At 37.4% G+C, this 16,228-nt stretch overlaps 1 protein-coding gene across 1 annotated transcript in view; it reads left to right on the forward strand.

Moving 5' to 3' along the window:
• The window catches only part of LOC145985226 (cell growth regulator with RING finger domain protein 1-like), a 76,674-nt gene extending 64,832 nt beyond the window's left edge, over positions 1-11,842 (forward strand). The window contains exons 4-6 of the mRNA XM_083118983.1: positions 5,388-5,532; positions 6,261-6,368; positions 10,609-11,842. Of these exons, the coding sequence (XP_082975109.1) occupies positions 5,388-5,532; positions 6,261-6,368; positions 10,609-11,013 (658 nt within the window). The 3' untranslated portion in view covers positions 11,014-11,842. The remainder of the gene's footprint in view (positions 1-5,387; positions 5,533-6,260; positions 6,369-10,608) is intronic.
• The last annotated feature ends 4,386 nt before the right edge of the window (positions 11,843-16,228 follow it).

Here is a 16,228-nt window from a genome sequence, read left to right on the forward strand (position 1 = left end):
TGAGAGATATCAGCTCATGTGAATTTGTGTATAGAAATTCTCAAAAAATTCAACCGAGGCAAGTCAAATTTGATGTACTACATCGTTACAGGAAACAAAACTTGGATCTATTCATATGACCTCGAAACTAAACAGCAATCCACCGTTTGGGTGTTTCAAAGTGAGTGGAAACCAACAAAAGTTGTTTGTTCGAGGAGTGCTGCCAAGCAAATGATTGCTCGTTTCTTTGGTTATTTCGGACATGTGGCAACAATAGCTTTAGAAGATCAAAGGACTGTAAATGCTGAGTGGTATACAACAATTTGTTTGCCAGAGGTCATCAATGAATTGCGTAAAACAAACCCAAATCATCGCATTATTCTTCACCACGACAACGTCAGTTCCCACTCAGCACACCAAACTGTTGATTTTTGTCCAGTAAAAATGTCTAATTAATGACTCATTGTCGGTACTCACCTGATTTATCACCTAATGACTTATTTTTGTTCCCACACATGAAAAACAAGATGGTGGTGAGTGATTTGTGTCGCCTGAAGCAGCTGTTGACGCATTCCGAATATCAGTTTCTGAGGTATCAGCTTCAGAGTGGAAAAAATGCTTTCAAAATTAGTTTGAGCGTATGCAAAACTTGACTGATCTTAAGGGTGAATACTTTGAAAAACAAAAATGCCATTCCCAGAAATTCACATATATTTTTTCATATTGACTGCAGAAATTTTTCCAGCAGCCCTCGTATATTGTTGGATTTTAGGTTCTCTATATAGACACACATGTTCTACAGCCGAAAACCATTTTTCTCACCATGCCTTAAGTAGGCGTCAAACGGGGGCAGCCAATTTTTTTTCAAAAATACATTCCTCACGAAATTTCTACTTTTTCTCTTTTTTGTCCCCTCCTCCCCCCCCCCCCGAAAATAATATTTTCTTAAAGAGTAATCTTTTGCAATGTTTCAATTCAAGTTCCTAGCCAAATTTATAGCAATGCCACATTTTGAAATTTCTGTTTACTTTGGTTTATTGTGGTAGATGCAGGTGTTTCTTGAAAACAAATTTCTCAACTAACCCTTTTCTTCTACCTCCACCTGAATGGAATGTCAGCATTCTGCTTCCTGTGAAAGCCCTGGCCATTGCATCCAAAATAAAACAAGCATCACTCTCTTTGAAAAATAGTTGCCATTCTATGATTTTTTAAAACACATCTGCACATTTGAAAAGCCTGTGCTTTAAAATCCATATGGGTTAACACAAATAGGTAACATACAATACTTGTAATGCATTGTAATTAGAGATTTTCATACTTCATATGCATATAATTTAACAATAAAGACAACTACAAGGGTCACTCTGAAAGTTTTGAGAATGGAAGCCTTAAAATGAAAATATTCTTTCCTTACATCTTCTCAAATTACTCTCCACCACACACTAAACAATGTGTCATCCGTTCAAACAACTTTTGGAATGCTGAACGCCATACGTCATGCTACAAAGACACTGCTCATATGCAGCTTCAGGTGAGTCAAATCAACGATCACGAATGTTTTCTTTCACTTTAGGAAAAAGAAAATAATCACATGGGGCCAGATCTGGGCTGTAAGGGGGGTGGTGAAATGTTTTCACTCGTTGAGAAAATATATTGTCTCCCTTGCGGTGTGAGCAGTTGCATTGTCATGATGCAGCATGATTATGCGGAGGCCTGTCTTTTGATGGTTCTTCCTCAACGCATCAAACACTTTGGGCAGACATTTTGTGTACCATCTAGCAGTGTGTTTTTTGTTCTTCAAGTGGAACTGTCACAATGTGTCCACTAGCAGAGAAAAAAAGAACAGATAATCTTTTTACCAACACTTCTTGATCTCTTCACTTTTGGTGGAGGATCCTCCCTAGGGAAGACCCAGACTGATGCTGGCACTTCACTGCCTCTTCGTTTCAGGATCATATTGGTATAACTAGCTTTCGTCACCTGTTGTGATGTTAAAAATGTTTTTTGATCTTCCTCCACTGAATTTGTCCAACAATTCCTGGCACCAATCCACTTGTGTCCTTTTCTGCTCATTTGTGAGGTGAGGGATCCAGCGACTGCAAATCTTCCTGACATGAAGTTATTCATCTAGGATCTGTCTAACTGCTGCTAATCCAATATTTAGGCTTGTCTGAATATGCACATATGTACATTGTTGATCTTCTCAACGTTTGTTCAACTTTTGCCACATTTTCATCTGTTGTGGCTGTTGCAGGCCACCCTGAACGATCTTCATCTTCAAGGGAGTCCCTTCCTCTCTCCAATTTTGCAAACCATCGACATGATAGTGGCTTGTGAAGAGCAAAGATCACCAAATGAATGGTCAGTAGCATACGCAGGATTTCATCAAGGGGGGGTTATTTCTAAAACTTTCTCCAAATTCACATTACCATTGTTTTATTATATTTTAATTAAATAATAATCACTTATAATTAATAATACTTATAGTTAATTAATTAGCTGAATTACTACTAATAATACTACTAATACCACTACTACTATTAAGTTGTAGAGATCTACATAAATGTAGTATTTATGAAAACAATAGAACGAAATTACTTTCTAGTCATTCGATTTCTATCAACTCCTGGGAGCATTTTTTTTTCTTTGTTATGAAATAACTGTGGTCAACGAGGTGAGACATTTTAAGGGTGAAGAAAATCCATAAAAACAAGAAAATATATTAAAATAAATTGAAATAATCAAAGTATGGAACTCATCCAAGGAGCTGCGGTGGTCTGGTTGGTAGAGCATCTGACAATCATGCGGGAGATCCGGATTCGATTCCCGAAATTGGTTGTAATATTTCCAGCTTCTTCCCTGCATAAGTGTCCCCGATAATTCACACTTGGATTGTCTCACTGTTCTTACCAGTACCAACAAAACATTTTACACTGTTAAGCTTATTGTCATTTGAATAGTGTGTAGTCAACAAGGTGAGACATTTTAAAGAGAGACATTCAAACGTGTTGCGGTAAACAATACAATGGGAAGGTGGACTGGTGACTGTATTCTTGTCCACCTAGCCTTTGTCTATACATTAGTCTCTTACAACGAACCAAGAACTCTATTTAGTTAATTCTCATGGTTCACCATTTTTGTCTTTGAATACAATTTTAATAGACTGAAAAGCTCCAAAAATACGAAATATTTTATTATGTATCCTGCCCTCCAAAACAAAGCCATGTGCTATGCACATTTACTATTCCAGCCCCTCCCGAAAAGAAAAAAAAATCCTACGTACGCCAGTGTATTGAACATTGTTGCAACTGAGATACAAAACAAGTTTTCTCTCTTTTAAATCACAGTTACCCTCATATTTTATTTTCAAGAACTCGTGTTTATTTTCAAGGCATCATTCTGAAAGACGTGTGTGTTTGGAATGCTGTGCTTTTCTCCATGCTGGATGGAAACAATAATTCAAATTATTATTAGTAGTAGTAGTAGTATTTGGTCTAGGAATTAATTTGTGCAGTTGTTACGCACACATTGAAGCTGTAGTTCAAACACAAAATACATAAATACCTTAAGAAAAATATTGTCCATCGCGAGCCACCACTTTCGCCCATCTGTCAGGCAAGTTACGGATTCCGTGGCGAAAGAAGTCCTCATCCTTTGAAGCGATCCAGTCAGAGACCCATTTTTCGATATCTTCTGAAGAAGTGAACTGCTGTCCAATCAAATCGTTATTCATGCAATCGAACAAGTAGTAGTCTGAAGGAGCAACGTCTGGTGAATACGGCGGGTGGGGTAAAACTTCCCATCCGACATTTTCTAAATAGGTTTTGACCGGTTTTGTGACATGTGGGCGAGCGTTATCATGTTGAAAAATAAGTTTATCATGTCTGTTCTCCCATTCTGGTCGTTTCCTGGCCAGAGCTTGCTTCAAACGCATTAATTGTCGTCGATAACGTTCTCCATTAATAGTTTCACCCGGTTTCAGCAGCTCATAGTACACCACACCTTTCATATCCTACCATATGCACAGCATAACCTTTGCACAGTGAATATCTCGTTTCGGTTGTGATGGACCTGGTTGACCTGGCTTCACCCAGGCCTTTTTTCGTTTCGGGTTCTCGCAATGGATCCACTTCTCATCGCCAGTAACAATGCGATGCAAAAACCCCTTTCTTTTCTGTCTTTGAAGCAGCAATTCGCAAATGGTTTTTTGTCTTTCAACGTCTCTGTCTTTCAATTCATGTGGAACCCAATGTGACATCTTTTGAATCATTCCCATGGCTTTGAGGCGTTTGGAAACTGTTGTTTGATCAACGCCTAATGCTTCTGCAAGTTCTTCCTGCGTTTGACACGAATCCTGATCGAGCAATGCTCTCAATTCTTCGTCTTCAATTTTTTTTTTGGCTGTCCAGGTCGCTCTTGGTCTTCCAGGCCGAAATCACCACTTCTAAACCGTGCAAACCACTTCTGACACGTTTGCTCAGCTAGCGCATGGTCACCATACACTTCCACCAAAATACGATGACTTTCGGTAGCACTTTTCTGCATGTTAAAGTAATGAAGCAGAACACCCCGCAAAAACACTTTATCTGGCACGAACTGCACCATGTTCAGTTGACTACAAAATGCTGTTGTTGACGCGTCAATCAACTGCCCTATACTACGAACGATGCGTGCTGATAGGAGTTTTCAACGCATGTGTGGATACACGGAACTGTGGGACGATACGCTCGTTACGCCATCTCTTGTCCAGGCGCACGAATTAATTCCTAGACCAAATAGTAGTAGTAGTAGATGTAGTAATAGTAATAGTATTCTCTCAGATCTTTGACTGTGATAAATCTGCCATGTAAAATTTTTGTACAGCATTTTTCATATTTCACAAGCACAAGGGGGGTTTAACCCCACCCCCTTGTGTACGCCACTGTGCACGGTGCAATCTTTCACGACACTCAGTCTTGCCTAAACCAACTTTGAAGTCATAAAAAATCATAGTGCGGAAATGCTCTCGTTTCATCAGATCCATCCTTGCTCAAAACGAGACCTCAACTGCTGCTGTGTAAACTATCATTCTGAATCAGCCCGTTGTTGGAGCAAGTTGAAATTGCAGAGTTTATTATTGAAATGCCAATCTAAATATACAAACACCAGCAGCGTGTTGTGTTGGCTTATTGTTGTAGATTCTCAAAACTTTCAGAATGACCCTGGTACCAGCCTTCGTTCCTCAAAGCTATATATGCAGTGGTACTTATATGTCCCGACTATCTGCTAGAGATTAAGATACTGTATTATGCCTTCTCTTTACACAGTTTTCAAAAGTGTTCCAGCGGAAGGGTAAAACTATTGTTTATGTTCTATGACTCATGAAACTTTTGTGTAAATATGTATATTTTCCTTAACTGTGTCAATAGAAAGAAACCTCACTTAGAAGAAGAGTACAGGTTGAGTCTGCCTAGTCAGTCATCTTTAGATTTGGGAGTACCTCCAAGATTATTTTATCCTCTTGTGATATTCTTAATAAGAAGTGATTTACCAAATTTCCACCCAGATGAAACGGTGAGTTTATTTATGATAACTGCTTTACAATTAATACCGCATATACTATGATATGAAGTTGCATGTAGTTCCTATTTTAGAGTTTGTTCTTCAAAAGCCTGTTCATGCAAGCTACATAGGACAACTACAGCCTGTTCAGCAAAAGAACAAACTTGAAAATTCCATTTTTGACTTTTCCGTCGAAAGTCAGCGAGGGTCACATGAACTGCTGAACCAATCTGCTTTGTCCAGTTGCCGTGGTGAGGGGAAATTCTCATGGTATTCTGATTTGCCAAAGTTTTCATTTCGAGTCATTTTCGAAACAGGTGGCACATTCAACAAGGTCAAGTACAAGTGGAGGGGACAAGTCTGGATTTGCTGAGGTTCATTCTTTGGCTGCTCGGGCTTTAGATTCTAATGTTAATATTTTTTTATTTTTTTTTGTAACTTTCAAATTTTTGTTATTAAAATTTTCCATTATACACAATTGTTTTAAATCAATTCTAAAGCTTAGCATTCCCTTCTTCCCAAATTGGACAATTTTCATTTTCAAGAACAAGCAAACAGGTCATATTTTTATTATATTGATTAGTGATACACATTTTTTGTATGAGAAGTATTTATGTAATTATAAAGTGATGGCAGTGGGCATTTTTGTCCCCTTCACTAAGGCATATTTAGCTCAAATTTTATTCTGTAATGTTTCAGATTAACGAACATGCCCTCACTTAATTCTTTTTCTATTTTAGGTTGCGTTAATCAACGTGATCCACATCAAGGACAATACATGTACATTACCTACAAGCATACTTGCACAGTACTTAAAACAAGCCAATGGTCAGCTCTCGTGCTTGAAGGTAATTTATCTCTAGTCTTGATGGAGCATGCATTCATTTGTAGTTATTGTTACAAGTAGAGAATATTAACATGATTCTCACACATGCAGCGACTAATTATGCATTTACTGCAATTTCATAGCAGGTTAAAACACCACAGAATAGTGTGGAAATTAATTTGGAAAAACCTGAAAGAGACCCTGGTCCTTGGAACACCAACATCAGAATTAAGGCTTGTGACCTTATATGGAAGAACAACAAATTTAAAAGAACTAAATATTTAGTGAGTTTTTAATTATATGATTTTAAAGATTGTGATGTTACTTGCTTCCAGCAGAAATTAAAACTGCAAAATTATTTGGAAGCAATAAGCATAATATTAAAGTTCTTAGTTGAGTTCCACATTACTATAATTTGTTTTAAGTGGGATTTGAAATCACTGTGCCTCCACCAGCTACCGAACCTGTGACTCCCTGATTACAAGGTGACGTTACCACTACACCTCAATGCTTAGTGTAAAAAAATTACTGTCAGCACATTTCATTCTAATATTAGCATGTAGATTGTAATCCCTTAAATATATACTGTTCTATAAATTGCAAATGTGTCAAAAATATTTTATTACAATATTGACACTCAAACTCCCAGAATAATATTTCATGATTGTATTACCTAAAGACTTGTAAACATTGAATATGTATTTGGCTATATCGAATAATTCCTTCTGTGATATAGTCAGTGCTCGAAAAAATTTCTTCAAAGCTAGGCGCCAACTCTGAAAATCAGGCACCAGGAAACCACCTACTAGCAATTGTGCATACTACAGATTGTTTCAAAAGTCACGCAACCCAAACTTTGAAAAGTATATCATGAAAACGTAAGAGATATTTACACCTGGTTCTCTGCACTAAACTGATCATGTAGGCTATCACTGGGTTAATAAATTTATTTTAGCATTTATCCAAATGAAAGCAATTACATTATTTGAAAAAAAAAAAACATTTGTTAATATGAATAGAACATCTGAGAATTGATTTTCAACAATAAATACCAACTCTTAACAATTTGTGGGATCATTTGTTGGTGTTTGACTTGTCGTAAAACAGTTGTTTTGTGAGGTACAGCAGAAGCAGGGTATTTTTCTTTGAAAACTTCTTGCACCCGAGTGTAAGAATTAGTAGTAAAATACTCTTCAGAAAAGCACACACGCTACTCCAATGTATACGCCATGCTGAATCAATTAAAAGAAAACATGCACAGTAGCAGCGAAGGTGAGCGAAGAGAATTCAGGATAACCAGGGGCAGTCTAGAATTCTCTCAAGAGTTGGATTTCGGCACAAAATCTTGATTTATGATTTTTCATGTAAATGTATGGCCAATACTTAGGCACATGTTGCATGCGTCTTTTGACAATATTTCGACCTGCTTGTGTTGCTATCTACGGAGATATGTCCAAAAAATGTCACCTTTTCACTCAAACCATAAAAACCTCAGTCACAAATCCATCAAATATTGCACATGACCAATATTGGTCGTAAATGATAGATTGACATGGTATCAGTCATCAGACGTCTAATTATGACCCTTCGATAATTTCTTATATATTTTTCTCTCAAAAGTTCATTTCTGGAAAAATTTTAACCCTGCCTTCCGCCAGTTATTAATTTATCAAATTTTTTGTATGGCGTAAACTGATAATTTTATGCAATGAAAAATAACTCAATGGATGAGGCTTTATAATGTAGAAAACCAGGTGTAAATATCTCTTACGGTTTTCATGATATAAGTTTGGGTTGTGCAACTTTCGAAACATTCTGTATAAGAAGCTGAGCATCACGGTATTCAAACATCGCTAAATCATTTGAGAAAGCAGGAAATGGGGGACAAAGAGTAAGAAATTGTTACTGAATCTATGGAATGTTCACAACGTTGATAAACAAAAATTGCTAACTTACGCTGTACTGCAATTTGAACTTAGAATCTTCAAAATTACTTACATATTGCAGCAAAAGATCACAGTCGCCAGGCTGAAATTTTTAGTCGCCATGGTGACCTGGCGACTGAGATTTTTCGAGCCCTAGGTATAGTTCTGTATTTTCTCATTATTTTGAAGTTACAAATTTGCATTATTTTTCTAGAGCTGCAAATGCAATTTATTTATTGATACAATTTTTTTTTAACTGGAGGGGTAGCACCCCCCGCCCCCCCCCTCCATACACATGCACACACACTTCAAGCACTGATCAACTGCTGATACTTTTCTGGAGTCTACGTATATGGCAGGGTTCACAAAAATACTGCATGGCATTTTTGGAGTCTAATCATTCTCGAAATTATGCAGAATTCAAATTTTCCTTTATTTTGCACAGGTATTTGTGGAAAATTGGTTTTTGGACCAAATCAAAGCTATTGTAGCATTCCAATGTAATTCTTTGAATGTTTTAAAGCAAAATTTTAGTATACTGATGTACTATAATGACAGTGAAATCCTTATATATTAGAAAGAATATTGGCATCAGTATGGGTACAGCACCTTGAATAACGTAGTGTGGAAAACGTGCACGGTTCTGTGCTCTCTGGCTGGTCCACTCGAAAATGATCCGCTAGAGGCGCTGGTGTTGAACCCGGTGCTTCGTATTAGACTGCTTATAATGGAAGTAAATGGAGTTTTCGCTGCAACATCTGATTCTTTTACATGAAGCATTTCCATGAATGTGATAATTCCTATGATATTTGGTTCAGTGGTCGCGAAGATATTAACAAACATTCTAGACAGTCGACCACGTCATGTTATAGTCATACTTTCATTAATAATATGGGAGAAAAAATACGCCTGGAATGCTCTTGGCAAGTAAATTTTTGTGTATGAATTAGGTTCATTATTATTATCATCATCATAATTTCTTTTAAAGATATACACACTGAAGCATTTGTATTTTTGATATTTACTGTCTCTTTTCTTCCGCTTTAAACTAATCGCGGCGATGATGATGATGATGATTGCATGAAATGACAAGGGGAACCCCACAAAACTTTCTTAGTGCCATCGACATGAGTGTAAGGCAACTTTCAAACCAATGGGACAAGCGACACGGGATGTTCACACTGTCATACTAGTGACACACACTTCCAGACTGTAAAATAACATTCATTGAGGGTTCAAACAGCTAACGACACTTTCATATGGCGTATTCGCGTGCTACTTGTTACTTCGGTCGAAAAGCTCCTTAAAGGAAGGGTGCTCAGACTGAAGCGACGCGCTACAGGGGGAGTTCTCAACTAAGTGACAAGCGACATGGTGCCTTCAGTCTATTAGCAAGCGTTGCTCAAACTGGGCCATTTCCTCAATAGCTTGCAACATGTTGCCGTGGTTTGTTGTTCGTGCATACGCAATGCAGTGAGTGTCTTGCTTTAGTGAGATTGCGCACCAAAGCGACAAGCGGCACGCGACTCTTATCGCTTGAGGATTTCACCAACCAAACGCTGGCCTGTGCTTCCCGTCATGCCGCTACGATGTGAAATGTTGCTCTTGATTGGCTCCTTTCCAAGCAACATGTGTCGCTTCGGTATGAAAGTTGCCTTGGACCGAATGACCCGTGTCGCTTTGGTGTGAAATCCTCGTATCGTTTGTCGCGTGTTGCTTTAGTCTAAAATCTCCTCGAGGAAACGGTGCAGTCAGAGCTTGTGTCCCTATGGTTCGAAAGGCGGCATTGATTTCAGACTGCTCGCTTTCAAGCGACATTTGTGGTTTGTCACCTCGGTATGAAATATCTCTCAGGATACTACTTATATTCTAATAACATAGAAAAATAAACTCTAATACACAGTCCAAGACCTGACGTCCGGAATCACATTGCGATGTTTCGTCTTGTGTTATGCATGCTATTTATTTATTAATTTTATTTTGCTTTTCTTTCCAAATTAATGCCATTTCGTGACTGCAAATCACTCCACAAATATAACTGTTTCCATCAATTCACGTACCGCCTTTCAAGACAAACAAATCTACACAATATTTTCCAAAAACTAACAAAGCCACATTACTTTCATAAGAAAATTAGCGCCGATTCTGATCGCACTGCCATCTATGTTCTCATCAGTCGCGGGAACCAGTTTCTTGGGTCGTTTTCCACACTACATTATTCAAGGTGCTGTAGTATGGGTATCGGCTCACCCTTAGAATAATGAATAATCAGTTTTTCTACTAAGGAATTAATTAATTTCATATTGACTCGAATTAGTTACCTTTTTCTACTTTCAGCAATTGTATTTGGCAACAGGGAATCCTCTAACTTATGATGATGACCCCCCATTGTGCAGTGAAGAAGAAACAACTGAGGACAAAGATTGTGTGTTGCCTCAGGAACCTGAAGAGAGTGAACCAACATTGTGGAACAGTACAGGAGAACAATTGTGTGTCGTGTGTCAGTACTTCCCCCTTTCTCGTGCATTACTTCCGTGTCGTCACACTTGCATTTGTGCTAGTTGTTTCAACAAACTCGATCGTTGTCCCATGTGCAGAAGCCCTATCAGGAGTTACTTCTGCATCCGAAGTGAAGATTATTTACCTCCTGATATGATGTCGCCAACCACAAAGACACATCCCATTCACCGATGGTTACTGAATTGGAATGACAGACTGATTGATTTTCTGGGTTTCCACTGATGCTAGTCCAAATTGCTTTTTAAACACATTATGTAGGTAACTTTGAACATTTTTTAACAGAACAAATTGTAGAGCTTCATAAATTGCAATATTGTTGCAAGGTGTGTTTCTTTGTGATGCCAATGTGGGAAATGTTAGTAAAACCTGATTGTTGCTGTGAATATTTCAGTGCATTCATCAGAAAATATGCACTTTCAATGTTGCCGACATTCTTAGTGATAACGTTGATGCTGCAACAATAAAAATACTCCCTTTTCTTTATATTTGAAAATTAAATTTATTTTTCATTATCAGTACCAATTTAATTTCAATCATGACAAACATATCCTATTGACTTCCCAATTTTTTATATTTGTGGCTCTAAGAGCTGGAATTACAGTTAAAAAGAACAAACTTGAGTTCTTATTTTCTTAATTTTTGTCCCTTTTCTGAGATATTTGGCTAATTATGACAAGAAGAATGAATGATGAAAAAACACTCGCAAAGGAACACCTATGCCCTGGTCAAGACTGAAACCAGGAACTGTCTGTGGCCAATACACTTGCACCTTTGTTAAGGAGCAGGTGGAATCATGGTGTTGTATTTCATAGGACACTGATTACCAAATTTAACCAAAACTCAAGGATGAAATCCTACACATAATACTTTTGAAGTTATACCAAGAAATGCTTCCAGCAAGTGTTACATGTGTTTGAACCATGAGAAAGCATAAAAAGTGTATTTTTCAAGAATGTGTGTTTCACACAGCTGGCAAAGGTGATTATTTTACATAAATGTAATGTACTTGCTCTTTTCTGTCTGCACATAAAAAATAATTTATTTATCCCTCTATTCACTTTGATTATGTACAAGGAAATTATTTAATTTTCAAAACAGCCTATTGAGATAAGTGTGAGTATCTTTCTATGATTTTCCAATGTATTTCTTTGTCTATCCTATTCTAGGAAGTGGTAGCAGAAAACAGAAACATCATGACCCTAACATCTACATTTTATAATGATTTTTTGAAAGCAAGGTGAAAAGAAACTGTTTCCGATATACCTGCCTTGTTCCAATAATGAAATTGTGAGTTCAGAGTGGTATGGCTACAGTGCATAATATTACAGTCATATTCAAAATCATGTCCATATGAACGTTCCTTCTGTATTCTCTAGATTTGTAAGCAAGTGTTTCTAGGAAAAAATACTACAGGGGAGTCTCCTCAGCCTTCATTCTACAAAAAAATATAAGAAAACCGAAGCCACAGGCATGATTTTAAAGGGCAGATGAAAAATTGCCATTAATTTTCTTTGTGGGTGTAGAATTTGTCACACAAGTACAGATAAAGGACTTACTAGGAATCAAATGGCCTAGACCAACTGTAAGGCAAACCCTTATCACTAGGGAATGGATTTTAAGGTGCAGCACTTTTCCAAAAAAACGCTTTCATACAGATTGTTTGAGATGTATTTTAGGACATGAAAGCAAGTAAAATGAACAAACTTTGTTGCACCTTTTCGTGAGATTAGCACATTTTTCCACTTTTTAGCCTCTCTTTCATCCTTCAGCACCTTTTTCCTTCCTTTTCTATCATGTTTTGTTAAAAAAAATTGGACAGAAAAATAAATGATTTTCACTCTTCTTGAGCAGCTACATAAAATCCCTGTAGTCTCATTTTGTAGAGCAGAACTAGAGCTATAAAATGGTGTAATATAATCATTGCAGCCCCAATAGTTCCAAAGATAATGTAGCAAACCCCACGAGAGAAAACGCAAACTTCAACAAAACCTTTTCGGCAGAAAAACAATTCTCTATGTGGTCCATGTGCATTACATACAGAAGGTGCAGAAAAAAAGAGAACATTGAATAAAGGCATTTTATCAGCACCTTTTTGAAAACATTTTCAGAACCTTTTTCCTCCCTTTCCTGACCATGATTTTGCACCTTAAAATCCGTTTCCTACTTATTACTCACAATATGATGGAGGCGAGCTGCTTACATTGCACTGCTCTACAATGGCATGGGTTTAGAAACAATGTTTGGGTGAAGAATTTACGAAGTATACTAATCTCAATATTTTGAATTCTTCAAATTTTAGAATACAGTAATTATGACCACAGAAAATTGCACGGGGAAAAAACATTGACTCAGCTCATGGGACATGATTCACACTCAGACCTCCTACTACATATCGGTACGAAAGTAGAGCTCCTTTAGCAACAGCACGAAATGCATCCATCGTCACTCTGTCCAATATGAGGATGACTTCTTCCTGCAACTGACAATTATATTGAATGGTAACAAGATCCGTGGCAGAATGAAGTTTCTCCACTCTTCAGCAAGGTGTCTATACCAAAATAACAAATCCAAAATTATTGACCTTTTCTTTGTTTTTCTTAACCATTATTTATTCAACCATTACTTAGGTAAAGTTGGAAATTAGCAGTTAAGAAATTAAATATCTACAGGGTAAGTCAAAAAGATTGAAACAACTTTATACAGTTATTATGACTTAACTATTTACGATAGAAAATCACATCACGCTACGATGCCAGGGACATCCTGGCCTGGGCATGGATATTTGTGAGTGTCCATTCATCAATTTCATCATATCATCACTCATCCCCATCTTCGCAAATTAGCCAAAAGTGGCACAAAAAGCGAAGTAAAACAAAGCAACTCAAATAAAAAATCATGATAGAAAATCAAACAAGGCATCAATGGAAAGAAAAACTGTGGAAGTTTTATTCCCACTTGGTGCTCTTATGCTGCTTTGCCATTCCTCCGCCAGGATCGCTAGTGTGGCAAAATGGCGAGTGACCAGCAGAAGGCATATTGTGTGTGCGAGTGCGATCACAATGGTGGAAAGATATTTCTGCATGCGTTTTGATAGTAAACTACCGTTTTGGACGAACCATCAGTACAAACTGTTTGAAGAGACTATATATAGTCTGTGTGTAAAGGGAAGAGCATTGTACCCTATGAGGCAGCAAACAGAATTAGGGAACTTTTCGCAAGAATGCCACAAAAATTCACTCACAGTGCAAGTCGTGAGCTGCAACTGCCCCAGAAAGCCACATGTTTTTCCGATGTGGTGGATTATCACCGAAACATATGCAGAAATGTCTTTGCGCCATTGAGATCGACTCAGACTTTGCTTACTCCAACAAACTATAATCCTTCTGCTGTTCACTCGCCATTTTTCCACACTAGCGATCCTGGTGGAGGAATGGCAAAGCAGCATAAGAGCGCCAAGTGGGAATAAAACTTCCACAGTTTTTCATTCTATTGACGCCTTGTTTGATTTTCTATCATAAATAGTTACATTATAATAACTGTATAAAGTTGTTTCATTATTTTTTACTTACCCTGTATTTAATGAAAAACCCCTTTTAAAAGGCCAGTTAAGGAGATCCTAAAGCCATACTAAAGCATAGGCCCAAATTCAATTGGATAACGATACAAAAGGTTGGTTTATTTACTAGAAACTGGAATCCTTATAATTTTGTTACGATTATAGGTATTTAAGTAAATAACAGAAAATATAAGGTCTAGTCATGTTCAAACTACTGCGTACAGATGGTGCTGAAGTGGTAGTTTTGTCAATACCGGTGCATTTTTTTATTTTATGACTAGTAAGGAAGATTTCATTGTGAAACGACTTCAGGCTGTAGCCGCAAGCATTTGAAATACTATGTGAAAAAATGAAATTTCGTACCTTCAGAAAGTAGTGGTTATATTAATGATTTTTGAAATTGCGTTTCGTTGCAATGTACTCTGTGGTGTTGATTGTAGCAAACATTGTTGCCGTAATTTCCTTCAGTTTTTTCTTCATCAGTGCGAGTGCTTGATTGGATAGGGACATGTAAGCACTTGAACAAGACAGATGGTGTGATCCAGTGACTATCATACTTTCCCACCACACAAAGTGTCCCTGGTTCGAATCTCCACTACAACACTTTTTTTCTTAAACGATAAAATACAAATTATTGTAAGTCTGTGAAATATTAATTGCAAATTTGTTGAGAAATGATTAGGGCTGAGCCGAGACCGATGTATTGGTATCGGCTTAATTTTTCTACCGATACCATATGATACCAAACATTTTGAGTGGCTAGTAGAGCAAGAGGGCAACATTTGTTCTTTTTAAATATTCATTCACCCTTCCTTGCATTGGGAGACCAGCACAAGAAGTTCCATAGATTCTGCTAGAAACACTTGATCATAAACCCTCACTCTCCTGGGAAGCAGATGGCAAGATCAAAGGCATGGGTAAGTGGAAGCTGAACCCAAACGTGACCATGAAGGCATATAACTGCTTAGTTAATGCTGTGGAAATAAAATAAACTTTTCATTGCCAATTCTTGCTTGAAAGCTTGTGGGGTATGATAGGTAGATGTCCTTAAACCACATACCGTGCTAATGCTGGGTCAGGTGGTTGCGGAGTTCTTGCTAAAGAGGGATGAAGGTCGCTATGTAATTAGCTTTGTTTTATCTATGTTTAAACAGGAAGTGGATTCAGCAATTCTTCTTGTCCTCTTCTCTTCTATGTCAGTCTTTTGTGCGACTGCTGGTATCGGCCGATGAGGGTTATTTGTTTCCGTCGAAATGACATTAGGACCATATGGCTTTCAATGACAATACTAAAGATGATTTGAGTTTGAGTTTTTGTTTCAAGTCCACTTTATGCACAGATAGGACTGGGACTGCAGTTTAAAGTGGAATCTCAACAACCATGTGCCTTCATCAGGTATCAAACCCAGGACCCCTCAATTACAAATTGACGACGTTACCACTATTTCATCGTGAAGGCCCTTCTAAAGATATATGTTCAACACTACTTATAATAATGAACATAAAATATTAATCAAAAACTTTACTTTTCATCAACTGAACATCAGATCTTTTTTTTTTTTTGGTAGTTAATAAATATTCAATCTTTTACTTTCTTGACATTAATTTCCTTGCCAGGACAGTTATTTTACACAAATTTTAGCACTCTTAACTACACATAAGCTAGATATGAATATGCCAGTGATATCGTAATAATTCCGCAAGAAAATATTAAAAATCTCCCGAATTTTCAAGAACAGCAAATATCAATAGCCATTTTATTTAATACAGTAAACGGTGACCTTAGATCACTTGCCCCGGGAATCGAACGCAGGTATCCTACGTGGCAGTCGTCACCTTACCGACTAGACCAACGCAGCTCAAAGTATTATAATGCTACATG

The sequence above is a fragment of the Lepisma saccharinum genome, chromosome 3 (genome assembly GCF_977018435.1).
Source record: "Lepisma saccharinum chromosome 3, izLepSacc3.1, whole genome shotgun sequence".
Lineage (NCBI taxonomy): Eukaryota > Metazoa > Arthropoda > Insecta > Zygentoma > Lepismatidae > Lepisma > Lepisma saccharinum.